General features: G+C 35.8%; 1 protein-coding gene across 4 annotated transcripts in view; it reads left to right on the top strand.

Annotated features, from left to right (window-relative positions):
* The window catches only part of LOC106057463 (uncharacterized), a 65,627-nt gene that overhangs the window by 5,570 nt on the left and 32,228 nt on the right, over window positions 1-27,829 (top strand). For 2 of the 4 annotated variants that reach the window (XM_056008000.1, XM_056007997.1), the window contains 2 exons: window positions 5,658-5,688; window positions 7,242-8,658. In XM_056008000.1, coding sequence (XP_055863975.1) covers window positions 8,538-8,658 — 121 coding nt within the window. In that variant the 5' untranslated portion in view covers window positions 5,658-5,688; window positions 7,242-8,537. Of the gene's footprint in view, window positions 1-5,331; window positions 8,659-27,829 lie in introns of all 4 variants that reach the window. The other 2 variants (XM_056007999.1, XM_056007998.1) reach the window with 2 other exon arrangements.

Below are 27,829 nucleotides of genomic sequence, written 5' to 3'. Positions count from 1 at the left end.
TGTGCCATCAAGTATAATAAAATCACTTCTTTGATTTAACTTTTCTAAAATAAATAGTAAGCTGAGAACTTAAAAAATATAACGTCATTGAAATTGTGACATTACAAACTTAGTTGTGAACACTTAATGCACAATTACGACATGATTAAAACTACGAAATAGTCATACATATCACAAGGTATGCGATTGTTAAATGCTAATGGCTTACAATGGCCTGATCCAAATATCGACAGGTAAGTAGCAAACAACGGATTTTACGAGATAAATTATTAAAATTGAAGTATCATCAGATATATCTAGGATCTTTACAAATATTTAGTAAGAATGTTTTATTACAGAAGAGATTATATTTTTTGTTTCGTTTATTTTTGGTAAGTATTAAGTTAATCTTTTTTAATTACATCGTCTGCTTCCAACATTTTTCTCTCTCTCTACCACCGTCCAAGTACTTGGAATGACAGTCGTTTTATCTTCACTAACGCTCGCATGACATCTGCCACAATAAGGCTCCACACAGAACTCACATCCTCTTCCCACAATCACTAAAAATGAAATTAAGCTAATGGGAACCTTGTGCCTCCTGCAGTCTGACAATATTAAAAATGTCTGGCTTTAAATTAGCCAAAATAAGGCGAAGGTTTTTTCTTTACTCCATCCAGTCTATTTCTTTGTTTACTCATTAAGTTTGTTACGCACTAAATCCAGTTTAAGCCTTTGTAGCGTCGAACTACTGATAGTACCTCATATGTCAGAACTACACCATTTTGAAATAATATTTCATCACTAATTTAAAAAAAAAGTCTTTTTGTCTCACAGATAAGTTTGTAACAATTTTAATTTTAGTTTTAATCAATTTTCAAACGCATCATAAGACTAAAAGGTTTTGTTTCTTTGTATGTTTTTTGGCAAAAAAAATCTATGCAATTTTCTAAGAGGCCATCAAAACATATTCTGCCTGGTCCTCTTTTTTATTTATATTGTTTGAATAGTACAAAGTTTTTCAATTGTTAATGAATATTCTTAAAATAATTTTGGATATTGCTTTATGTTCCTGAAGCCGACTAGGTTTCATAACCTCATTTTAAAATGTAGTCATTCAAAGTAGAACATTGGAAATTGGAATACTTTTTATATGGTAGCAATTAAAAAAACAACTTTGGGAGACATTTATATGTATATGTATAACAATGTTTTTATTGTTAAAAAAATGGTTAAATTAATCTATTTGGATATTAATTTTAGCGTTTTTGTTTTTTAAATTAACATTTACATATTAATATGTTAACATATGGTCCGACAGCTACGTTGGGTATGGTACGTATTCGTATGGGGGACGAACGTTTGCCAAAAGCAGTCTTTTTTGGTGAGCTGAAAGGTGGTCGACATAACAGGGGTGCCCAACGGAAACGCTTTTAAGACCAGCTTAGGCGTCAATTTACTTTAACTGACATAGAAGAGAGCACCTGGTTGCACGCGGGTTCAGAACGAGTCAGCTGGAGGTCACATACAAAGACCGCGGGATACATATTTGAAGAAAATCCGCTGCCAAGGACAGACGAAAAGAAAATCTAAATCGACCACCGGCGGCAAAATATGTAGGTCACAGCTGGGGCTGCGTAGCCATGGAAAATGCTGCATTCGTCATTAATCTTCAGGACAAGCCATATTATATTAACATATGTAAATAAAATAAACTATAATCTAAAAAGCGTATTACCTAGTTTGTTTATCAAATCATAAATGTTAACGCGAGCAACAACTAAATAGATACCCTCCGATTACAGCAACAGAGTAAGAATTACTACATACAAATAGGGGACTCCCGAACTCATTTTCTAATGTTGTTTCATTTCTTAAATTAGAAGCTAGCTAACATTAATTTGTCTCTATTTGATTAATTTTGAAGAATTTTTTGTTTTGTTTCAGTGCATCTCGAATTTCTTCTTTCATTTCTAAGTCCCCCTTTTATATCCAGCGCCCCTACCGCCCCCCCCCCCATTATGCCCAGCGCCCCCTTACGCCTCTTTGGCTCCCCAGCGCCCCCAATTCCTCGAAATCTTCCCGGGGTGCGCTAGCGCCCCCGTTGAAGACAAAGGGGGTGACACCCAAGTCGGAGAAATGCACTTTTCAAAAATAAAAAATTACTGCCTGGAATGTCTCAGTTTAGATTCAACATGTCCCCAAAATTTCTTAATTTAATTCTATTTGACTTGTAATCTTTCTGTTATGAGAAGAATGATGAGTTGTAGACGCCAGGAGAAAGAGTTTCGGAAGCTCAGAAATGTAGTAAAAAGCTTGGCACCCAGGACTTCACCCCTGACAACTCCAAGTGAGCTTAAGGCGCTCACCCAAACAGCTTATCTGATTATTTGAGTGGCGAACGTAACATATTTTATTGTAAAATCTTGAAATACACATAGACATAAGCCCCACTCGCGTCATTCAACGTATAGGGCTGCAAGCACTCTCCACAGAAATTAGTCTTAGGCGACTTTCACAGCCACTTTCCTTCTACAAAAGGCGTGACTCCATGATTAAACGTGGACGGCCATGTTTTTGATTTCCTCTTTTCGGCTTTCATGAGCTGACTTTGGTAAACGTGTTTCGTCTTGTCAATCGACGTTCAATCGCCACTTTCCATAGACTGGGAATGTGCTGGAAAAGATTTCTCCATAGGTAAAATTATCTCGGTACGTTACTCGTAGGATCCATTTCAACCTTCCATGTCTCGAAGCGTAGGTGGCCGATGAGACTATGTATTGAGTAGGTGGATTTTATACTCCAGGATGATTGATTTGTTTGTTCAGATAGGCCGTACCTTTTGAAAGACGGCTCCTGCTTTCCAATCAGACATGCTACACCATGATGTGCAACTTCATTGCTTGTGATAACAGTGCGTGACTAATTAGGTTAACATTTCTATTTGTTCAAGATCAGTACGACGAATGTTGATGGGGGTACTGAGTAACCTGCACCCAGTATGCATAACTTTGAGGGCGTCTTTCCGTCATATCGTGTCTACATTTAATTGTATTTAAGAAATACTATGTCGTCTGCAAAATCCAACTAAGTTTGGTTGGTATACGCCATGGGAACCCGAATGCAGCCTGTTTAATGTATTTCTATGACATCGTCGATGGCTGCAAGAAAGAGAAATGAGGATACGATAAACCCTAATGTCATATCCGTCTCGATGTGGAAGAGTTCCAGCGTCTGTTGTGACACAACAGCTTGATTTGATTAGACATTTTGCTGAATGTTGACAAATTGTTGCAAAATGTCTTATTCTCTTGCATTTTCCAGAGCTATCAAACTTCTATTTTTGTATCTACACAACTGATGAACATCCTTGGTAACTCGACGATGTCTCTCAAGACGTAAACCTGGTCAGTGCTTGAATTACCTTTTCAGAAGCGTCTGAAAAACACTATTATAATTTAAAACCTTTTCCGTAAGGATCTCTTAAAATAATCTCTAATAGAAATGTTCAACTCAATGTTTCTTAAATAATTGTACATCTATTTTACGTGTATATCCTTTATTCTCTCTCTCTCTCTCTCTCTCATGCTTTGTTTTTGAGACTGACATCTATTTCCTATCAGTAAATATGTATATATATATTTTCTACAATAATATATTTTAGTAATGCAAACATTTAGCCTACCTCTTGCTCTTCCCCGTACACTTTAAGAGCTTACTCTACAGGAACAAGTTCCGATATACCAAAAGAAGCTAGATCTATCTATAGATCCCGTCTCGACAGGTCTGGGAAACCCAAAATTCTTGACCTGTATGGCGACATTTATTAACTACGCAAGACAGCAGGGTTTCTGTCCAGGGCTTTTGCAAGAGAGAATTTGAGCCTCTCGAGCCCTCACTCTAATGGAGTTTGATGATCATGATGATCTATAGATGATAGATTCTTAATCTTGCAAAGAATTAGGTAAGAAAAAACTATAACTATTATTTTATTAATACAATAATTTAAAGTTTCTAGATTGATGTAATCAATTTGAACTCTTGGTTGCAACTCGCTTCCGATAGGGACAGCGGGGAAACTATCATTTTTTGACCCAAAATCTCTTGGGGAAAAAAACGACAACAATGATAGAACTTCAATAGGACCCCCCCCCCCCCCAATCAGACAGCAGTTTCATCTGTAACAATATGTAACAATATATGTTGGGAACTATTGGGTCTACATTACCACGTCACATACAATTGGTAGGATATGTGGCAGATTGGCATTAACCGCTTGGTTACCTGTCCGACTCAAGCGAAGTTGTGTTGGCTGAGTGCCTTAAGGTAGAAAGGAAATATTCTCTCAGATAGTCTTCCCTTCTTTTCCGCATATCCACAAGAGAGATTTGGCCAGAGCGCACCTAGCACGCTTACTAGCATTATTTGACCATCTAGTCAAGAAGGTCTTCCACGAAAGTTAGTCCTTGATAAATGTTTAACATGTCCACGACCTCTCCACAAAATAAGCCTACGAAATGTAAAGATTCACTGTGTTGATTAAAGCTAATACGATCAAGAACAGACATAAAGTTTGGGCTGTAACATTCATTATATTTATTAAGGCGCCATGTTGTTTAACTCGCCAGTTGACTTAAGGAATATTACTAACATATACTAAGAAGCATAATCCTAGTAATACATATATCAACATACTGCTTATTGGATAAGCAAATTAATTGGTATATGTCTTCGAGTCTGAAGATTAAGGAGGTTTACAGTATTTCATCTAGCGCAGATATAACCGTTGAGGTCAGTTTAAGCTCGGCTGAAGATTTCCTTTTGGTCTTAAAGGTGTCTCTTTCGGTCTTTGTAATAAATCTCCAGCTATCTCTTTCGGAAACTGCCAGGTGCTCTCTTCTATGTCAGTTAAAACAAGCTGGCGCCTAAGGTCTTAAAAGAGTTTCGGGGGCACTCTGTTGCATCGACCATCTTTCAGCTCACCGGACTTCACTGCATTTGGCAAACGGCAGAGTGCAACACGAAAATATTATTCTAGGAACTCTCCAAACCAAATGTCCACAAAAGTGAGTGAACCAGAGCGTGCTATAGAAGCATGGAAAACATGCTTAAAAACAATAATAATAATAATAATAGTTCCCCTTGTGGACTCAGAGGCGCTCTAAACATCTTGAAATTAAAGATACAAGTCTTCACTAGGATTTGAACCCGGGACCCTCCGGTCCAGAAGCCAAGCGCTTTATCACTCATCCACCGCGCCTCAATAACATAATAGCAATACATATTTAGGAATGATTTTTAAAGACAATAAAAGTTACCTTTTTTTTTGTTTATTATTGATTTTGGTTACAGGTGTCTTCAGCTATACACAGATCAAAGAAACAAAATAACTTCCAGCTTCCAAGTAAATGTTTACGACAGGCCTCATGTTGTGGTTCAAAACGTTACATTTTATTTTAACAATCTTTAACCCCGTAAAGTGCAGAGAAACTAGGACAGAGCACAATTCGGTCATTAAAATGGCGGACTGAGACATTGTTGTTGAAGTGAGAAAAAAATAAGGGGGGTGGGGGGATGGAGTGAATTATGGAGGTAATAAAAAAGTCTTGTAATTTTATAATTGAAAACATGCCATTTGATGATTTTTTAAGATGTTGTGCATTCTCTTATCTTTTCAGCTGGCATTGGCACACACACACACAACAATTGGTATGTCTTTAAAACACTCTATTAGAATAAAGAAATGACCAAAGCATCTAATAATAAGCTCCCCACCATTGATGGTCTTTAAGGGCAAACTAAATAAATATTAGCTGCCATTTAAACAGTGGCGTAGCTAGAGGGAGGAGGGGGACGAATTTGAAGATCCCCTCCGGGCTCCCACTTGAGGGGGCTCCCAAATGAGTGTCTAAAATTTTGTTTTTAAATAAATTAAATATTACGTCACTGTCATGTAAACCTGCATTTCACGTTGCTCTATATGTTCGTGACCCTGTTGTATGTATTCCACACAGAGTATTAACTCTTTCCATGCGGGGTTACGCTCAATTTCAAGGAGAAGCGCTGACTAGTGCCGCGTTACTTTCAGGAAGTAACTTGGTATATTGGCTAGTTTATTTCATCATCCTTATCATTTAAGAAGAAACCTGATAAGAGCACTGAAAACAAAGAAGACCATGAACGTGTCAGAGAAAAGTCTCACTATTCAGATGATTCATACAAAGATGCAGCAGTCGAAGAAGTGAAAATGTCTCTTGATAAAGGTAGTAGTGCTCAAACGTTGCAACCTCCAACCAAATACTGCTAAATCGGGCCACTTCAATTCCGTTATGTAAGAGATCATTCTTAAAGCTCAAGTTAATCAAAAACTATCCCAGGAGCACAATGACGCAAGAAAGGCTTAGCATGGTTTTAATGTCTGCGGAGTCACAAAAAACTAGACAGAATCGATGTTGATGCTATAGATGCTTTAGCTGCACAGAAAGCACGACGTGAAGCGATATGAATTGAGCTTTGTCACTTGTGCATTATTTCGCCAATAAACAACGGTATTATTCATTAAAAGAATCTTAATGATAATTTTTTTTAAAATTTTACTGATATACTGAACCAATTTGAATTTAGGCTTAAATGTTAATTAAGCTCATTATCTCATGCCATGATGTCGAATGTCAAAATGCAAGGGGCCCCCAAAGAGGTCGATCCCCCCGGGCCCACGAATCCCTAGTTACGCCCCTGTGTCATTACCAATCGAGATAGCTAAAAGAATTTGTTTCCAAAGGGAAATAGTCATACTGTATTTTTTTTAAATTTAGAGATGTGTGTGTGTTTTTGTGTGTTGTGATATCGGAGTAAAAAAAAGGTTTTCATAGGTGCAACATGCATAGGCCTACATCTTGTATACACACACACATATTATATGGCATTCATTGGTATACATTATTAATACTTCTGCACCCTGTGTACCAGATACACTAAAAAGGTTGCTATACATGTGCTAATATGTTTATATTGAGTAGTTACATTTCTCAAATGTTTTGTGAGAAAGTAGGATGTGACGTAATAAAAAAAGAGAGCCTTCTATGTCTACTTGTATAAACACAAAGTCTCTGTTATTACTATTGTTATTATTAATTATTATATTTATTTATCTGTGATAACAGAACAATATAGGCATTTTCCTCCATTTTATGAAAATACCAGTTACATGTAAACAACAAGATATAAAGGACTTTATTATTTTTTTGTTTGTTAATCCTCAGAACTACGATTCCCACAAAAGGATCTCCTTGTAATATTAATTTGTGAATACAATCGACTCACAGAGGCGTCAGTTACGGACAACACAAACTCCCTCGATAATCTTTTCTTGTGTAAATTAGTGTAGTTTTGTTAACTAGTGGTACAAAAAAGAAAGATACCATACTAAATGTTGATTTATCACTAGTCTATACTAAAGTACTAAGTCTATTCTGTTTTTTAAATGATTAATTGACAGGATTTCCTTTTAATCTCTACCTAGTAGACCTGACAGTTTTCTCCCACTACTCTCAGTGTCCCAACATTATTTGAGAATTAAAGAAACATCTTGTAATCTACATTGAAACACAAATTCCATCTGAACATTTCATCAACAAAGCTAACCCCCTTTCTTTTTAAGCAGGTAACAAGCTTACCTGGACATTAGGGAAGTTTATGAGGGTTGTGTCTTTGTTTTTATTTCTTTGAAACATTGGCTAGATTTGGCTGATTTACACAAAATGAACTAGTACCAGAAATGCAATGTTCTTTTTTTTTTTTTTAATGTACATGTTTTATGATTCTTGTACGTTGTATCCAGGGCTTAGGCATTCATACTTAGTATTCTTGGACCTTATCCCCTCTAATGTTAATAGAAAAGTTTATGTTAAGAGGCGTGGTTAAAAGAAGGTCAGTGCTGGGATTTCCAAAATTTTCGTGACGTCACTGGAGGGGGGTATTGTTTTCTCTAAAACATTATATGATGATAGGACTTTTATCAAGTTTTAACTTCACATCCCATTTTACTAACTAATGGCATCGTTATAAAACAAAATAGGAGCAAAAGAGTTAAAGGGGATAGGGGTAGAACTTTTAACTTAAAATGTATAAGTAGAAAGAGGACCAGTGAGTATTTGAAGAAGCTCTCTGACTGTTAAAACATAGATAACCAAATAGAATCAGTGGTTTACAGACATCTTTTTTCTCTTTTTCGTGGATGTTTGCATAAAAGTACACGATTTAAATTGTAATAGTTCATTTCAGAAATAAGTCTACTATAAAAGTTGACAGCTAAACAATCGAACCAAAGTGTTACATGTACTATTTTCTTATTTGGAGAATAGTTTCATAATGCATATTTATATCGGATTTCGTTTCTTAAAATTGTGTATATTTACTAAGTGATGGAAATATAATTAAGAAATCAAAGTAAAAAAAATCACATTATTATAACATACGCCGTAATCTTACTAGAGTTTGAAACACCCTTGAACAAATGTCCTTTTATATTTGGCTAACCAATATTACTATTGGAATCCATGTTTCATGTCAGAAAAGATGTGATAGTGATAATTGTGTTTTGCTGTAGTTCGATAGGATGCTGGACTATGGATATGATTGTTTATGCTCACTGGGACTATCCTTCTGAGTTCAGTCGTGGTGAGTTGAGTCAATAGTCTGTTACCTATTACTATTATTTAATAATATTTCGCTGTTTTTATGTTTGAAATTACTCTCGTCACTTCTGTTTCATTAAGCTATTTCAATCCATCCAGAGACATTGAACTATCTTAGGCTACAAATCACTGACGCTAGACTTCCAGCAGTGTTACAGTTGGAAATTAGATTCTAGGTCTCGTGATTTTACATCAACTTCTTCAGAACCTTAAGATGTCGGCTCATCAATAACGAGATACTTATGTGTCCTTACCCCGTGATAACTATATTTAAAATCGTATGATCACCAACCGACTGCAACACTTAATGGATTTGGTCATTCTTGGACATTTATTTACTTCCTGGAGTAGAGCATCGTTCTGAAGCAATGTGCTTAGAAAAAAGTTAAAAGCTTTAGAAAAAAGTGTTACACGTTGTTTCAATGCCTGCACGCGTTTTTTTTAAACACAGCTTATATCAACTCACTCCGTCTGTCGGTACAAATTGTGTACACGTTATTTCTCCCACTTCCCATTCTCGGATGAAGTTTAATTTTTGCACAATTATACATGTTCCCTAGCAAAACATAAATCAATACAAAAAATTAACCAATTAATTAATTAAGTTTATAGAACTGAACGGGGGAGATTGTAGCCTAATGAAAGTGCAACTCGACCCATTCAATTATAAATTGAAGTCCAAAAACACAAACATGTTGGGTTTTTTTTACTGAATGATAGCCAGTATGATGATTAGGTATCACACAAAATTTACCATTGTATTAGAATTCGAATGACAGATTTCTAATATTTGAAAAGGTTCACATCTGGCAATGTTTAGAACCAATGAAAAAAACAAATCTGAAAATAGAATGTTTCTGTACATAAATTTGTCTTTTTGTTTTGATTAATGTCATTTCTAAATATATGATTGAGTTGTTCTACAACATCTGATTTGTATTATTTTTTTATTTTTTTAAACTCACATGTTTGACGACTACTGTGCCAAATTGTCTTAGTTCGTGTTTAGAAGCAGCGTTACCTCTTATAATAAGGAAGGACCCTTGAAGGCTTGAACCAACACTTTTATAGCCGTTATGCTATTAGAGCCCTGATCTTGCCAGAGGTTGTACAGGCTAGAGTGTAAACTTAGTAACTTGCTCTTTTCGGTCACCTTACCTGATAGGTGTCACTTCAACACCGACATCGTGAAGTATTCAATCCAAAGTCTTTTTTTTTTTACAGTTCTCTGCCCCACCCCTCGTTAGCCCGGTCTGTACGTGGGCTTGTAAAGTAGTAGACTGGTTGGGTCGTGCTCTTGTTATGGTTAGTGACCTGTGGCTTTCATTTGCTCCTAGGCTGGACTAGAAAGTGGAGAGTGGAATGTTCCACACATACCCAAATGAATGTTTACCTTACATTTTTCTGTAACAGTTTTCTCTATTTAAGCTCATATTGTGTGAGCAGGTCAGGCAGGCGCGAGTTGGAGGACATATTCTTACTGCTGCTCAACATTAACTTTTATACAGTAGGCAGATGTTTGCGCTACTGGGTGGGCTCAATCTGTGACACCTCAGTCTACGACCAAGGGGCTAGAGTCACCTAAGTAACCAGACAACTAGACTAAACTAAACTAACTAAAGGAAAGCAATAACGAAACTTTTACTTTAGGATAAATAAAACAAAAAGAAACTTTATTTACATACACAAATAAATCAATAATAAAATATAACATATACACTAATACTACAACTGGCTGCCTGGTCGTGCGGTTTGCACGCTGGACTGTCGTTCGGACTTATCGATGGTCCCGGGTTCAAACCCTGCCCGCTCCCATCCCCCGTCGTCCTGCGGGAGGTTTGGACTAGGAAGTAATTATCTTCAACTCTGAAGGAACATCCGAAATAAGTAAAACATTTTACAAACAAACAAACAACTGAACTCAACAACTAACTAAGACCCTCTAAATCTACACCACTACAAACACTAACAAACTAACCAAACCAACTATCTAACTAAATCACTACAATTACTACCCCAGACCTAGATCTACACAACTCTACACTAACTGAACACACTACAATAAACTAGTCTACATCTACAATATCCTACTACTACCTAGATCTATCAGTTACCAAACAACTCTAAATACCCACTAGACCTAAGCTTAAAATATAACAAAAAAAGGTACAATGAGGCGATGGCAGACTAATGGCAGTAAGGATAGCAGGCAATCCAAGCTGGATATAAGCACAACAATTAAATAACTATTACTTCTACACGGTCACACTGACCAACGGTCAACACCGGAAAAAAAAAGAACTGACCGCACCCTTTCTATTTATAGAGCCAGGTCATGACCCACCTAAACTAACTCTAACATTAAAGAGCTGGCGGGAACCATGCAGGCACTCAGCACTAGCCTAGATAGTTTACAAATGAACAACAGCTAAGAATAGATAAAAAAATAGACCTAGGATCGCCAGCTCACAACTGTTTTACCATTTTATTGCGTAAAAATAATGACAAGCATATGTATCAGTTTATTGGTGAGAGAAAGAGAGAGTATAAGGGTGTGTGTGAGAGAGAGAAAGAGAGAGTATGTGTGTGTGTGTGTGTGAGAGAGAGAGAGAGAAGGGGTGAGAGGATAAGTAAGTTTAGAAGGTAAGAAAGTTACAGTACTTTTACGCTCTAATCTTATTCGGTGAAGGAGACTATAAAGTATGTCACAAAGGGAAAAAAGTACTTTCTTGATGACCATCGAATATCAGCATCGAAACCTTGACCAGTTGTTTTGTAGACATAGGGCCTATACACTGGTCGGCAGGGATGAATATTCAAGAGAGTTTCAAAAGAAAGGGTAAAGAATTATTGTGATTTCTGGAAAGGTATTTTTAAGATACTCTAAAAGAAAGACCCAGCTAGATATCCAGGTCATCGTTGTTGATCAGTTCTTACATTAGATCTACTATTCATCTACTAATACTACTAATAATAACTAATAGTAATATTCTATATAGTTAATTATACACGTAAATATATTGATCTAGAATTAGATCTAGAATCTAGATCTATTCTAGTCTAGGTCCATATTTTGAATTTAATAAACCATTTCATTTGATTTAATTGTCATTGTAAATTAGCTTTCAATTTAGATTTAGACATAAATTAGGCATTGTAAACCCTAAACTAGATTTAGACTAGACCCCTTTAAAAACTAAAATCTACAACAGTCATCATGAAATTGCTCTGGCTATTTATCCTAATAATTACTAAATACACACTAGCTGAACACAGAACCAGATCTACCTTAGTCAACACTAAACTTAAAAAGGAAACAACAGTCATAATCAATCATCACACTTTAGATCAAAGCAACTTAAAAAATAACCTAACATACACATCCATAACACTAAAGAAGATTACCCATCACAAATGAAAGTTCTCAATCAGACACAGCAGAAATAAATACCTATCACTGTTAATATTAATAGCAGGAGATGTTGAGTCAAATCCAGGGCCTAGATCTAAAGATAGATGCAACATCTGCAAAAAAGTATGCACCATGAAACAAAAAGCCATTCAATGTGACACCTGCGATGAATGGTACCATGCATCATGTCTCCATATGAATACACCTGTGTATTATGCCTTAGGCAACAAAGATGCATCATGGCACTGTGTACCGTGTGGGTTACCTCAGTTTACATCAGGACTGTTTGATTCCTTTGATTCGGACACTTCTAACCCATACAACATCCTAAACACCATCCCAAACCAAACTCACCAACCACTAGCCAGATCCACTCCTGTTAAATCTAAATCTACTAAAATTAATACAACAGCCTCACTAAACAAACCTACTAAAGAAGTAACACCAAAATACCTTAAAACCTTAGTAATAAATTTTCAAAGCATTAGGAACAAATCAGCAGACTTAGAAATTTTATTAGAATGTGAGAAACCAGACATAATTGCAGGCACAGAAACTTGGCTACATCCTGAAATTTATAATGCAGAAATTTTCAATAGTAATTATGAAATTTTTAGAAAAGATAGGGCTGATAATCATGGAGGAGTTCTTTTAGCAATAAAAAACACTCTTATAGCAGAAGAAATTACCTTACCTAACTCAAAAAATATAGAATCAACATTTTGTAAAATTAATACCACCTCAACATCCCTAATAATAGGCAGCATTTACAGACCACCAAATTCTAGTTTAGAATACATGCAGGAACTATGTAATCAAATTACTACACTTAAAGAGACAAATAAAAATGCAGTTTTTTGGATTATGGGTGATTTCAACCTACCTGATATAAATTGGAAAACACTAACCATAGATAAACACCAAAACCTTAAGGACATAAATGACCTTTCATAGAAACTTTACACAACCTAAGTTTAGATCAAATCATTAAAAAGCCAACTAGATTAAACAACACATTAGATCTCTTCTTAACCAACAGACCTGGATTAGTAGTTGATTATGATATTATCCCTGGTCTATCAGACCATGAGATCATAAAAATACACAGTCAGATAAAAGCAGTAGCCAATACAAAACCCAAAAGAAAAATATTACTCTGGAATAAATGTAACCTAACACAACTACACCAAGCTGCATTAAACTTTCAACAAACATTCTTATTAGAAAAAGACATTAACCAACCAGTCGATGACCTCTGGAATTTCATTAAAAACCATATTAAAAGCATTATAGAAAATCATATACCAACTAAATACACATCAAACAAAATAAATAAATGCTGGTTTAATAATAGACTAAAGAAGCTTTGTAAACAGAAGGAAAACCTATATAGAAAATTTAAAGAAACTAATGCAGAAAGAGTTTACAAAAAGTATATAAAAATTAAACACTTAACCCAAAAAGTAAGCAGACAGCTGCAGAGTGAATACATAAACAATGTAATATCTAAAGATAACAACAAAAACCTATGGTCATACATTAAGTCTAAGAAAATGGAAACAACAGGCGTAGCGCCATTAAAAGATGAACATAACATAATACATAATGATAATGAAACTAAAGCAAACATCCTAAACAAATACTTTGCATCAGCATTCTCAGCCCCAGGAGACAAAGACATATTACTGAATTTGAACCAAGTAGACAACATAGAAGATATAGTAGTACAAGAAAATGGAATTCAAAAACTATTAGCCAACACCAAACCAAATAAAGCTTCTGGACCCGATGGTATTCCAGCTAGATTACTCAAAGAACTAAGTAATGAGCTAGCCCCAGTGTTCAAAATACACTTTCAGGCTTCACTTAACCAGGGCAGAGTACCAAAGGACTGGAAAGAAGCTAATGTCACCCCCCTATTTAAAAAAGGAGAAAAATCTGACTCAGGAAACTACAGACCAGTATCACTTACCAGCATCACATGTAAAATTCTAGAACACATAATATGTAGCAACATCATAAACCACTTAGACAAACATAATGTCCTCACACCATACCAACATGGCTTTAGGAAATATAGATCATGTGAAACACAACTAATAGGACTAATTGATGATTTCTCAAAAGGTTTAGATAATAGTGAACAAATAGATGCTATCTTACTAGATTTTTCTAAGGCTTTTGACAAAGTTCACCACCATAGTTTGCTTAAAAAATTAAAATATTTCGGCATTAATGGTCCACTGCATCAGTGGATTAAGGCTTTCTGATAGGGAGAGAACAAACTGTAATAATAAATGGCTCTAAATCAACACCGATAACAGTAAACTCAGGTGTACCTCAAGGAACAGTCTTGGGTCCACTACTATTTTTAATTTACATAAATGATTTACCAAATTGCATTACTTCAGGAACAAAAGTCAGATTATTTGCAGACGATTGCATAATATATAGAACAATAAAAACAACACAAGACACAGATATTTTACAAAGAGAATTAGATGAATTACAGAAATGGGAATCAAATTGGAGCATGTCTTTCCACCCAGAAAAATGTCAGTTGTTAAGAGTAACAAAAAAACTAAAACAAATTAATTCCACTTATCTTATTCATGGCAAACCAGTAACACAGACTAAAAACGCAAAATACCTAGGTGTTATAATAAATGAAAAACTGTCATGGAATCCACATATTGATGAAACTACAAAAAAATCAAACAAAGCATTAGGATTTATTAAAAGAAATTTCTATAAATCAAATAAGAACATAAAACTAAAATGTTATTTAACCTTGGTTAGGCCAATAATAGAATATGCATCCTCTGTTTGGGACCCCTCAACTCAAGAAAACATTAAGAAACTAGAACAGACACAAAATAGAGCAGTGCGATTCATAACAAACGAATATTCACATTTGACTAGAGTAACACCTTTAGTAAAATCACTAAATTTAAAAATCCTTCAGGACAGAAGGCTCAAAAGTAAAGTAGCAATCATACATAAAACACTGAACCATAATCTTCAAATACAAAAACAAAATTTAATAAAATACTCTGAAAGACACAAAGATAAAGGCACATTCCTCGTCCCATATGCTAGGACAAATTTGTACAAATACTCCTTCTTCCCTAGAGCTATTAGAGCATGGAATGGGTTGCCTGAGCTAGCCAGGAAAACCAGTGACTTGGCAGAATTTAAGTCATTGGTTAATATGCATGACTAAATGCATGACGCGTAGGACGTAATCATCTTCTTTTTTGAAGTAACGTCTGTATTATATAAGATAAGATAAGAAGACCTTCGATCTGTCGGTCTTTTATTGTCAGTGAATTGTATTAAAACTTAAACAGTTAATTTCAATTTCATTTCTCTTGTAGTGTAACTTCGGTTTAAGATAAACATCAACCATCTTAACTTGTGAGTCACTCAGTTTATAATTTTAAAAAAAGTTTTGCGTGTGTTATTGTGCTGAGAGAAAATGTAGATATAACTTATTTTAAATACTTCCACTATTAGAGAGCAGTTTTACGATAAAGGTCAAGGAAGAATAATTAAACTTCTCTGTTGCCAACTAAAAAAATAATTGAACAATAATTTTAACATTGTCGTTAATTCGTATCAACTCTGATTTATTTCCTCTAGTTAAAAAGTTTCTCCTTCAGACCTTGTGATCTATAGGTCAGATGATGTATGCCTAAAGTTCATCTGTTTTTTTTTTGTGGCAAGCACCCAAAGATCCCGAAATTAAAAATCCCAGTCTTCACCAGGATTCGAACCCGGAACCCTTCTAGTTAGTTTCCCATTTAATTTTCAATAAGTTTTACAGTCATCGAGTGAAAGTCTAATGCTTCCTACTTATTGAAATTCATTTGTTCTACAAACGAAGAGCTTAGAAAAATTTTGCAGTGATAAAAACTGCGCAGAGATGATCAAAAAGCCTTTTAAAATGACTAGCTTATCAACACTTCCTGTAGTGTGTACACCGGATACACCAACAAAGCTAGCTACTTACATTTTGTCTGCCATAGAGGAAAACCTTTAATAATTAAACAACTCAACAATTAGACGCCAATGTACGATACATCCTGCCAATAAAAGAGTTACCGAATGTCATCAAAAGATTCACAGCGCTTTACTTAAATTTTTATACAGTTTCTAGTCAACCCTAACATTGAGGTCATAATTCATCAAACTTGGCATCTTTACTTGCATCATTATATATATTTTGCCGACTAAGTCTGTGGTGAATCCATTATCGGATATAAACAGATGGAGGCTTTAAAAAGTATGGAAGCCTTTATTGACGATGTACCTATAGAGCTCATTAATATTCTCAAAGTCTATATTTTAGAACTAGCACCTGTTAAGTTAATTAATGTTTCTTTACCCTGTATATCTACTATGAAATTGATGGGGGTTTATCAATAAACATTTTAAGTAGCAGAGTTGATGAACGTCTACTGTATAAATATTCAAAACGCTGTCAACTGTCATAATTAGTGTTTTTCTTTATTGCAACTAAAAGACATAACTACTGTTCATATTTATCAAAATAGTAATTATCTTTTCCATTATAATGTAAATGTGTTCAACCTGTATCGATGTTATTGTATAAAAGACTTACTAAACATTACGTACACAGGACCATATTATCAGCATCCAAAAATGGAAAGCAGGAGAGGTAATAGAGAAATAATGCTTTTTGCACAAGGTCCTTGATGCTGCAGAGATGGCCCATCTATGCTTGCTGACAGAACTTGCTGATCAGCTTTCTCTTAACCCCTTTTAAAGAGGCGACATACTTAAAGATAGTCCGTAAAGTAAATAGTAGAATAAAACTTGCTACTCCACACAATGTATGATACTTGTTAGATTAAAATCTTAACTAAAATAATAAGCCCAATAAGCATAAACTAATGCAATTCTATAAAAATCATTAACTTTAAACAAATATACACTACATAGTATAGTGCATACCTACTCAGCCCCAAAGATCACCTTAAATGGACGTCACCTTAACGTGGTAGACCACTTCACATGTCTAGGAAGCATTGTATCAAATGACGCATCGCTTTCAAGGGAAATTGATAACCGTCTGGCAAGGGTCTGTAGTGCTTTTAGACACCTCCAGGCGAGAGTTTAGCGAAAAAAAAACGCTCCGCCTGCCTACAAAAATCAATGTCTACCAGGCAGTGGTTCTCTCAACCCTTCTATATGGATCTGAGTCAAGGGTATTATACAGAAAGCCTCTAAGACTACTTGAACGCTTTCACCAAAGATGCTTGCGCTCCGTCATGGTCATACGGTGGTAAGACCGCACTACAAACGGCGATGTCCTTGCGAACGACGGTATGGACAGTATAGAGGGACTTCTTATGGTCCGACAGTTACGCAGGGCAGGGCACTTATTCTGTATGGGGGACAAACGTATGCAAAAAGCATTCTTTTTGGTGAGGTGAAAGGTGGTCGACATAACAGAAGTGCCCCACGATAACGCTTTAAAGACCAGCTTAGGCGCCAACTAGCTTTAACTGACATAGAAGAGAGGCTTGCGCGCTGGATTGTCGTTCAGATTTATCGACGGTCGAGGGTTCAAACCCTGCCCGCTCCCATCCCCCGTCGTCCTGCGGGAGGTTTGGACTAGGAAGTAAACTATCTTCAACTCTGAAGGAACATCCGAAACATGTAAAACATTTTACAAACAAACAAAGAAGAGAGCATCTGGTTGCAGGTGGCTTCAGAATGAGACAGCTGGAGGTCACTTACAAAGGCCGCGGGATATACATTTGGGACCAAAAGAAAATCCGCTGCCGAGGACAGACGTAGACGTGAAAAGAAAATGTAAACCGACTACCGGAGGACAATGGTTATGACTGCGCTAAATGTGGCAAAATAGGTAGGTCGCAGCTGGGGCTGCGTAGCCACGGGAAATACTGCATTCCTCATTAATCTTCGGACTCGAAGATAAGCCTTATCATTATAGATTGTTTAGCGAATGTATCAGGTAATGTAAAAAAAAAAAAAAAAAAGAAGTCATTTGTGTGTGTGCGTGTGTGTGTATAATTATTTTAATCCGTTTCATAAATATAACACCATAACAAGTCCTGGGTTTTAAATGTTGCCGTAAACAGCAACTCTATTCTAAGTTTTGACATGTTTCGGATGCTACCTAATACAAATCATTATAGTCCATTCTTTCTCTATCCCCCCCCCCTCCCATTTTCCAAACTGGTCCAGACAAGTGATGGGATCATAGCGTATTGAGAAAGCTAAAAGTATGAAATAGCGCTAAACAAAAACACAAACAATTGGTACACATATTTCTTTCTCATCGCACATATTTATTGTTGTTGGTCTAGATCAGTGATGCCCAACCTGATTCAACCTGCGGGCCATTTTATTTGTTGGTCACGTCGTGGGCCACATGAACGAAAAGGTACAAATACGAAATGAAATTGACCTGAAACTATTTGACTATGGGGCTAGTACTTACATTAATTAATGGGATATTTAAAGTTATCTTCTTTTTAAGCGTCAGAAAATAGCTTCCTTTCTTTCACTGCTTAAAATATGAGCAACATTGAAGCTAGCATCACCACCGACTTATTTTTTTTGGTCACTATTTGGTGAATATTCCTATCTATATCTTGTTTTTTTTTTTTAAACAGCAACACTTTCTTTACAAATCAAAAAAGTTGGTTTATTATCATGTTCCACAAAAGTAAAAATCCGTTCACTGTTTCTGGTTGATTCTACATTGAGAATCTCATTTCATAAACTCACTAATGTTAAAGGCCATGGTACCAATCCATTAGAGAAACATTGAAAGCCCTAATGTAGGTAAAGATACATTTTTCAACCTTTTTTTTTTTTGGAGGGTGATTTTCAACACTTTACCCCGACATTTCAGCGGGCCGATGGGATCACGTCGCGGGTCTAGATTTATTACCCGGGCATGCTACCCTGCCTCATGGTGGCGCCCGGGTGGAAATGATCGTAGGAGGAAACGATTAGGCTAAAGGGTAGCAAAACAAGACTCCTGTGGGGGTGCCTAAGGGGGTGCGAGAGCATCCTCATTGCACTGTGCGAGTTGTAAAAAAGCTCCCACAACCTTGTCACAATCCAGGCGCTGTTCCTCAAGGGGCCGTTACATAAATGGCGTGTCCAGCACAGTTTAGCCTGGTATAGAAAAGGAAAATGGCGGGGGTCTTAGTGTACGTGGTCTTTTGCCGCGAGTCTGACCCACCCGCCAGACAGAACAGTGTACACTGTTCTTATTCAGGCCGGTGAGAGGGAGCTCTTGTTCACTTTTGCTGGCCTAGAGTTCCAAGAGCCGAAGGCTCAACTCTACCTGACAGTTTCAAGAAGAAGAAGAAGTCTAGATTTATTACAAATTTTATGACATGACTGATCCAGCAGACTAATTGATACAATTTACACTTCGTATGAGCTTTGTTTTCTTTAAAGTATTGTTATAACCCTATTCGCGACGCAAAAGGGTTAACTGTGTGTGATCAGCTGACATATGTGACACAGGCCAGTAATACAGTTTAGCGTGCTATATTGAAAGGCAAGGGACTGTACTAGCATGAACTTTGCACGTGAATAGCGCCCGTGTTATGGTCATCTGATCATAAGCCCGCGCAGACCAGACAGTGTGTAGAAAAGCGGCAGTTCAAGACCGGAGAGCGTTGAGACGGGACTGTTAGTCAGCCAGGAAGTCGGTCCTGGTGCAGTCCTCCAGTGAAACGGACGAGTCCAGGAAGAGACAGTAGAGTTATGAGTTTAGTACAGTGATATACGGTCTAACGTTGTAGCAGTTGATTGTGTTGCCATGGCTGTTTGATTTGACCATTATTAAAGTACCAGATTATTTGGAGCCTTGTTGTCAAGTTCTTGTTGTGTTGATTTGTTGTGTTGTGTTTAGCAGTGTTTACAGAAGGCCTGATTAGGAGATAATCGTAACAGTATTTATATTATGTTTTTCTAGTTTTGTTTCATTGTTTTGTTTGGTGGTTCCTTCAAAAGTAAAGAATGATTACTTCCTAATAGAAACCTCCTGCAGGGCAGAAGTCCCGAGCGCATACCACACAACCATGCAGTCTGGTCTGTAGAGTACAGATTTGTTGCATTCAAGTTTTTCATGATAAGTAAAAAAAAAATCCAACCTAACGTTCTTTGTTGTTTTTATAAGCGGAACAACGAAGAATTAGAATTTTCCATTCATTTTTTTAATTAATTTGTATATTTTAATGTTCAAAATGTATTTCTATATTTTTTGTGTGTAATAAACAAGTATAAGCACTTTTCCTCCAGTATACAAAGATTATTATTACAAAAATGAACTAATATTTCTGTCATTGCTAAGGCCAAGACGCGTTAGAAGGAAACAATATTCATCGTGTTCCCTTTAACAGTATCCACTAAGAAATGTTCTGATGTGTCACGTTAGGAGAACAATAGCCACGGAGGATTTCTGTCATGGTTAGTTGCTACCAGCACTTGGTTTTCTGTTGATGCCACAATGAGATCTATTGATCTTTTAGTAAACTTCCATAGTTGCTAAATCTCCAAGTATACGTATACGTAGATTTTCATATTTTCTTTTTGTTAAAATTACTATTTTTTGAAATCCAAAAAACACAGTAACACCACCAACAATTTTAGAGAGTATATTTCTCAGAAGCATTGTCTATCAACACAAAGAAATGAAAATGTCAATAGTTATTCCCACCGGCAACTCTTCTCTCTTGACGTCCCAGTAATAGAGAGTAAATTGAGTTCAGAGTCATGTCCCTCCTCTCAATGCACAAACTTGAGCTAAGAACAGATAAAATGTTATAGCGACATGGCGGAAAAGTCTTTAATAACATGCCGTCTGCGGAGTGCTGGGTTTAACCTGCACAAGGAACAGGTTTACGAGCGGTAAGAATGATTTATCAAATATCCGTTTTACTTAAGCTGCAATAGATTAGCTTGGCATTTGTACATTGCATGGTTTACATAATATATACATACATCTACATAAATACCACTTACTTTTTTATATGATACACACACACACACACACTTTATACTCACTCAACAACAGTTACTGAAAACGCATGTGTCATTTTTACAAAGCTTATATCAACGCACTATGTCTGTCTGTCTGGTAAAAAGTTTGTAAACGCCATTTCTCCCACAACAAATCTCGAATCAGGCTGAAACTTTACACAATTATTTCTTCTACCTGATAACACAACAAAATAAGACAGGTGACTAACTTGACTGCCTCAATATGACAGGTGGCTAACTTAACTAACTGATTATGACAGGTGACTAACTTGACTTACTCGATATGACAGCTGACTAATTTGACTAGCTCAATATGACACGTGACTTACTTCACTAACTCAATATAATAGGTGGCTAAATCAATATGACAGGTGACTAATTCAATATAACAGGTGACTAGCTTGACTAACTCAATACGACAGGTGACTAGCTTGACAAACTCAATATTGCAGGTGACTAGCTTGACTAAATCAATATGACAGGCAAGTAACCAGGTTTCAACGAACAGTAAAGAGTGGTGAAAACGTTAGCTGGAGAGTTGGAAAACTTGGAGGTAATTGCTAGTAAATGAACGTATAAGGCGGAAATTTGCTCAACATTCGAAGCGGACATTTGCTCAACATTCGAAGCGGACATTTGCTCAACATTCGAGGCAGACATTTGCTCAACATTCGAAGCAGACATTTGCTCAGCATTCGAAGCAGACATTTGCTTAACATTCGAAGCGGACATTTGCTCAACATTCGAAGCAGACATTTGCTCAACATTCGAAGCAGACATTTGCTCAGCATTCGAAGCAGACATTTGCTCAACATTCGAAGCAGACATTTGCTTAACATTCGAAGCGGACATTTGCTCAACATTCGAAGCGGACATTTGCTCAACATTCGGAGCAGACATTTGCTCAACATTCAAAGCGGACATTTGCTCAACATTCGAAGGAGACATTTGCTCAACATTCGAAGCAGACATTTGCTTAACATTCGAAGTGGATATTTGCTTAGCATTCGAAGCGGACATTTGCTTAACATTCGAAGCGGACATTTGCTCAACATTCTGTGAGCTTGCGCTCCCTGAGCTAGTTTTATATGTATTTTTGTTGTAAAGGTTAGATCTATTTTTATATATTTTATTTTTATAGGTTAATGTCAGATTTTATAGTTGTAGTTCCGCATATTTATTTAGGTTAGTACTGGATAGTATAAAAGAGATGTACTACATGCTGTCTTAAAAAAACAGTCGAGTATACATTTGACCAGTGGTCAGTACCATATCTGTCTGTGTGACAGCTGAAGATCTTTGTGGTCTGTCGTCTAATTATTTTATTATTCTGTACCTGGGACGGCCTGCAAGTTTGCTATTACAACTGCTTTTAGCTGCTGCTTTTAACTGCTGTTTTAAACTGCTATAGATTATAGTTGCTGAATGTAACTGCTGTTTTAACTGCTGTGTTATTGCTGCTGTAGAGTGTAGATCTAGGCTAGGAAATCTAGTGTTATTTTCATATTTTGTTTCTGTAGTGACTAGTGCAGTGTTGCCTTAGACTTAGACATTAGTGGTTAGTAATAGTCTGTTTCTGTTCTTAGTGAATACTAAGATGTTCTTGTTTTAGTTTTAGTTATGAGTTGTTTATAGTAGTAGAATATTATAGATCTAGACTAGTTTATTGTAGTGTGTTTGTGTAGATCTAGGTCTAGTGTAGTAGTTGTAGTGATTTAGTTAGATAGTTGGTTTGATCAGTTTGTGTTATTTAGTTTGATTAGTTTGTTAGTGTTTGTAGTGGCGTAGATTTAGAGGGTAGTTTATAGTGGTTAGTGTATATATTATATTTTATTATTATTTGATTCCATGTAAATAAAGTTTCATTTTGTTTATTTATACTAAACTAAAGTTTGTTATCTTGTTTTCATTTAGTTTAGGTTAGTATGTCTGGTTACTTAGGTGACTAGCCCCTTGGTCACCATACCGAGGTGCACAGATTGAGCCCACCCAGTAGCGCAAACATCTGCCTACTGTTAAATAATTTAATGTTGAGCAGAAGAGAATAGGTATCTCTCACTCAGCGCATGCCTGACCTGCGGACATTTGCTCAACATTCGAAGCAGACATTTGCTCAACATTCGAAGCGGACATTGGCTCAACATTCGAAGCGGACATTTGCTCAACATTCGAAGCAGACATTTTTTTACTTCACTAAAGCCTTTACAGTGGGACTCACAAACTGAGTTACTTATATTTCTTAACACATTTGTTGCAACCCGATTATATTTTTTCAAAAAGCTTCATCCCAAAGAGACTTCTAACTTTGGCAGAAATGTTACGCTTGTGTGTGTGTGTGTTACGTGGATTAGTTCACTATTCCTAAGGGAGGGTAATGCTAACCTTCTCCGTCCTCATTCTTGAGACAACTTGTTAGGACCAGGTGGAGACCACTATTACCTGAGATCTCGCAGGCTGACGGAAACTGTCACACATTAGGTGACACAAATTCAACAGTCAGACATAAATTATTGTAGATAACACGCACACACTAAGCAAATTATTTCATATTATTCTGACTGTTTTATATCTTTAAAAAAAATCTATCTGTGCTGCAATAAATCTTAATGAGATGCAAAGACTGTTACCATATACAGATAGACGTCTTTATCTTTAGTTTCATTACTACCAGCATATTGAATAGTGGTTGGTGTATCCATTGTACAGTAATTGCCCACGAAAGGTTGATAAAAGAAGTATCTACAAATTACCATATGATAATATGTGCAATTTTCAGCATTGTAGATTACAATTTCGAAACTTTTTCGCTAGTACCAAAATGTAATTTGTAATAACTAGTTGGCAGCAGAGATGTTTCAATGTGGTATATGTTGTCTCATTTCAAAATCTTCCTTTTTTAATTTTCTAAGATTTTCTTTAGGTTCCATTCTATCACCACCGATTTCTTTATATCCCATTCTCTTTTTCTCTCTCTTACTGTATTCATTGCTTATCGAATGTAAACAGTGTAGGTGTAAACAAGGAAACATTTTTATAAATTCTTTAACAAATAAAACAAAAAGATGTTTAATTGTATCAATTAGTTTGGATCAGTCATGTAATTAAATCAACAACAACTGAGGTTGTCAATTGTAGTCAAACTGAATTTCCATTTGATTGGATCAATAAAATTATCTTATCTTATCTTATCTTTTAAATCTGTGCGATTAGAAATATTTTTACCAATTGTTTTTTTTAGCGCTATTTCATGCTTTTAGCTTTCTCAATACGTGGTAGTGGGTGACTGTGGGTCTTATCTTATATAATACAGACTTAAATTTAAAAAAAGAATATAATTAGGTCCTACGCATTTCATGTGTCCATCTAGTCATGCATGTTAATCAACGTGTTAAACCGAGACCAGTCGTTATAGAAGGCCTGAACACTGACCTACAACGTCACAAACTGTGGGCCAACTCGAAGCCACGTCACAGGTCTCTACGATGTGGGAAAGAACTATTGGTCTAAACTGCCCACAGGCTGTGATGTTGCGTGTCATTGTTAAGGCTTTAATAGAGAATGGTCTCGCTTAAACTCTGCCAAGTCGTTGGTATCGCTGGCTGATTCAGACAACCCATTCCATTCTCTAATAGCACTAGGGAAAAATGAGCACTAGTACGAATTTGTTCTGACGTACGGAATAAGAAATATGACTCAATCTTTGTGTCTTTCTGAGTATTTCTGTAGGTTTTGTTTTTCTATTTGTAAATTATGGTTTAGTGTTATATGTACTATAACTACTTTACTTTTTATTCTTCTGTCCTGATGTGTCTCTAAGTTTAGTGATTTTACTAATGGTGTTACTCTAATCAAATAGGATTATTCGTTTGTTTTAAATCTCACTGCTCTATTTTGTTTTGTCATATCTCCTTCATTACTGCTAGTTAGTTACCCATTTGGTTTTCAACAAGTTTTCAGTTCTGGAGTGGAAGCTTCATTCCATAATGAAGTTATTGTGTGCAATAAAGGAAACAAGTTCTTATCCGACAATGAACTGACCACAGACCTATATATATATAGATTAGTATGTACGTAACTCTTTTTTTCAAGCTGTAAAAGAAGTCGTCCCGAATCTAGGTAAATCGATCTTCTCTGTCATAAGAAAGTAATGATATTTAGTTTTCAAAGTTTATAAATTATGCACTACGATTTTTGCGAATTTTAAATAGAATGGTCTATTTTTAATATTAATCACGGAACCATATATTTACGCAAATCTATGATATAAAGCCATTTCCTGTTAGTTTCCAATGAGATAATGTTTCAAAACTCCTACAACGATATTATTAAAGCCTGTTACCTCTTATGATTTTAGATTGTATATTTAAAAAGATTGATTACCTAGATCTTTCTACATCTAGATTGTGTATCTAAAAATTGCAAAATAATTATTATGAGACGAGAGGGCTCTTATTTCGATGTTGAATCACATAGCATAGTGTTAAAAAAAAACAGCCTTACTTCTAATAACTATTTGACAAAACAACGCCTCATTTCAGCTTTTTTGAAGTTTTACGACATTTTTGTGCAGTGTTAGAGATTTCCATCTCCAATGTAGGCATAAAATATATATAAATTGGTTATGGGCTATTTTGAAGACATAATGTATAAGATAAATAGCACCATGGTACCAAATCAAAAGAGCTACCAAAGAAAGGAGACAACCGTTGTGCGTTAAAAAAAAGTCTCAAAATGATATTTTTTAAAATAAAACTATAAAGAATGCAATGCGTGAATGAAAGATTAACTTAGCTAACCAATGTTGACAATGACATCTAGAACACTTTACAGCCCTTAAATCATTTCTGAATATAAAAATAGACTATTTAGAAGGTCAAAGTCATGGGAGTTCATAAAAAAAAACAGAGGCGTAGCTAGGTTTCGCGTCATTTTTTTTAGACCGTTTAAAATATTTCAATCACAAAAATCCAGCTATACCCCATAATCCACTTAATCAAATTTCAATTCTGAGTGCCTCGTTGCAGAAACCATGTCTCATTTTCTTTTCGACTGCCACACACTTGCTGATCCCCGTCTCGACAGGTCTTGAAAAACACAGATTTTTGACCTATATGGTGACATACATGCACTATGCATAACAGCAGGGTTTCTGTCCAGCACTTTTGCAAAAGAGAATTTGAACCTCTTTAAAGCCCTCACTCCAATGGAGTACTTATCTTTATTTGAAATGTTTCATGTTGATAATGCTTCTCTTGTTCATTTTCATCATAGTTACCGCCAAGCGCATATTCTTCCATTTTCGTGAAATCTTCGGAAAATAAAAAAAAATTGTTAAACAGCACCCCCCCCTTCCAAATTATGCCGACATGCTACGCTTCTGCGATGGAGGATGTCTAAACTTTGCAATAACATCTTCTATCAAATGTAACGAAATGTGAACACACTTGAAAGTTATGCTTCTAACGTGTCTATCTTCACCCTCCCCACACCGTGTAGAAACTATTGTCAACTACACTCGCGGCTTAGTGTCAGACTTTCAAATCTGCCCCAAAAACATTTGGCAGCCCCAATGTTTCAAGTCGTATCTCGGAGCTTTCCGCATGATTATTAACTTTCCTTGTACAGAAGACAAATATCGTTCATGTTATAAATGACGTTGTATATACAGGAGACAAGAAACTAGGACACCTCCCCATTAACATCCCCTTGTAAACAGCCCATGCGTAAAATACATTCCTATAAGAATGTGTTCACTCCTCTTGAATTGAAGCAATCAAAATAAATAAATAACAAGAAAAATATAAAAATCCTTTTAAAAACAAACAAAGCTTATCTAAGGGAAAGAACTCCGAACATACAACTATACCTCTCAATAATGTAGATGTTATTTTCCTTATTCGATAGCGAATAAAATAATTCGTTAACTAATCAGTTAATTGTTGAATTGATTCAGGCTTTTTATTTGCTAAAATAAATGATTGTTTAAAGTTTCAACTTGATCCGAGATTGGATGTAATATACCTATAACGTATTCTAGTGTGTAAAGGGACGAAACCGTACATATCTAGCCGTATCGGTGAATATTGAATGATTAATTTCCCTTATTGGTATCCAACAAAATAATTACCAGCAAATTATTGACTAATTATTTACCTTTTTAAATTGATTCGATTCTTATCTATGCCGATGACTAATTGTACAAAGTTTCAGGTTGAACCGAGAATGGGTGTGGGAGAAATAATGTGTACAAACTTTTTATCAAACAGACAGACAGAGTGAGTTGATATAAACTTTGTAAAAATTGTTGCAGACAAATATAAAAAAAGACATAAATAAGAATATCGGCTAGGGCACTTACGGTCGGCATTGAGGAGAAAAGTGTTACTTCTGCTCGTAAAAAGGCTCTGAATATTTTGATGGGTGGATTTTTCTTGTAATTTCTCATTCAGCCATGATTAAAAATCGACTTAATTAATAAGCATAATAAATTAATGTCCAGTGTGTCTGATTTAGGACCGGAATTACGCAAACAAAATCAATTTTTTTTTAAACATTCCTCGATGTGCGCTCTGTATTTAATTTTTTCAGGAAGATGAACTAGTTAGATATAGAATGAATACGAACTAGGTAGCTTGAGAATGAATATGAACTAGGTAGCTGGAGAATAAATATGAACTAGGTAGCT

The sequence above is a fragment of the Biomphalaria glabrata genome, chromosome 13 (assembly GCF_947242115.1).
Source record: "Biomphalaria glabrata chromosome 13, xgBioGlab47.1, whole genome shotgun sequence".
Lineage (NCBI taxonomy): Eukaryota > Metazoa > Mollusca > Gastropoda > Planorbidae > Biomphalaria > Biomphalaria glabrata.
Note: the sequence above shows the minus strand (reverse complement) of the source record. Positions and strands in the feature narration are given on the sequence as shown.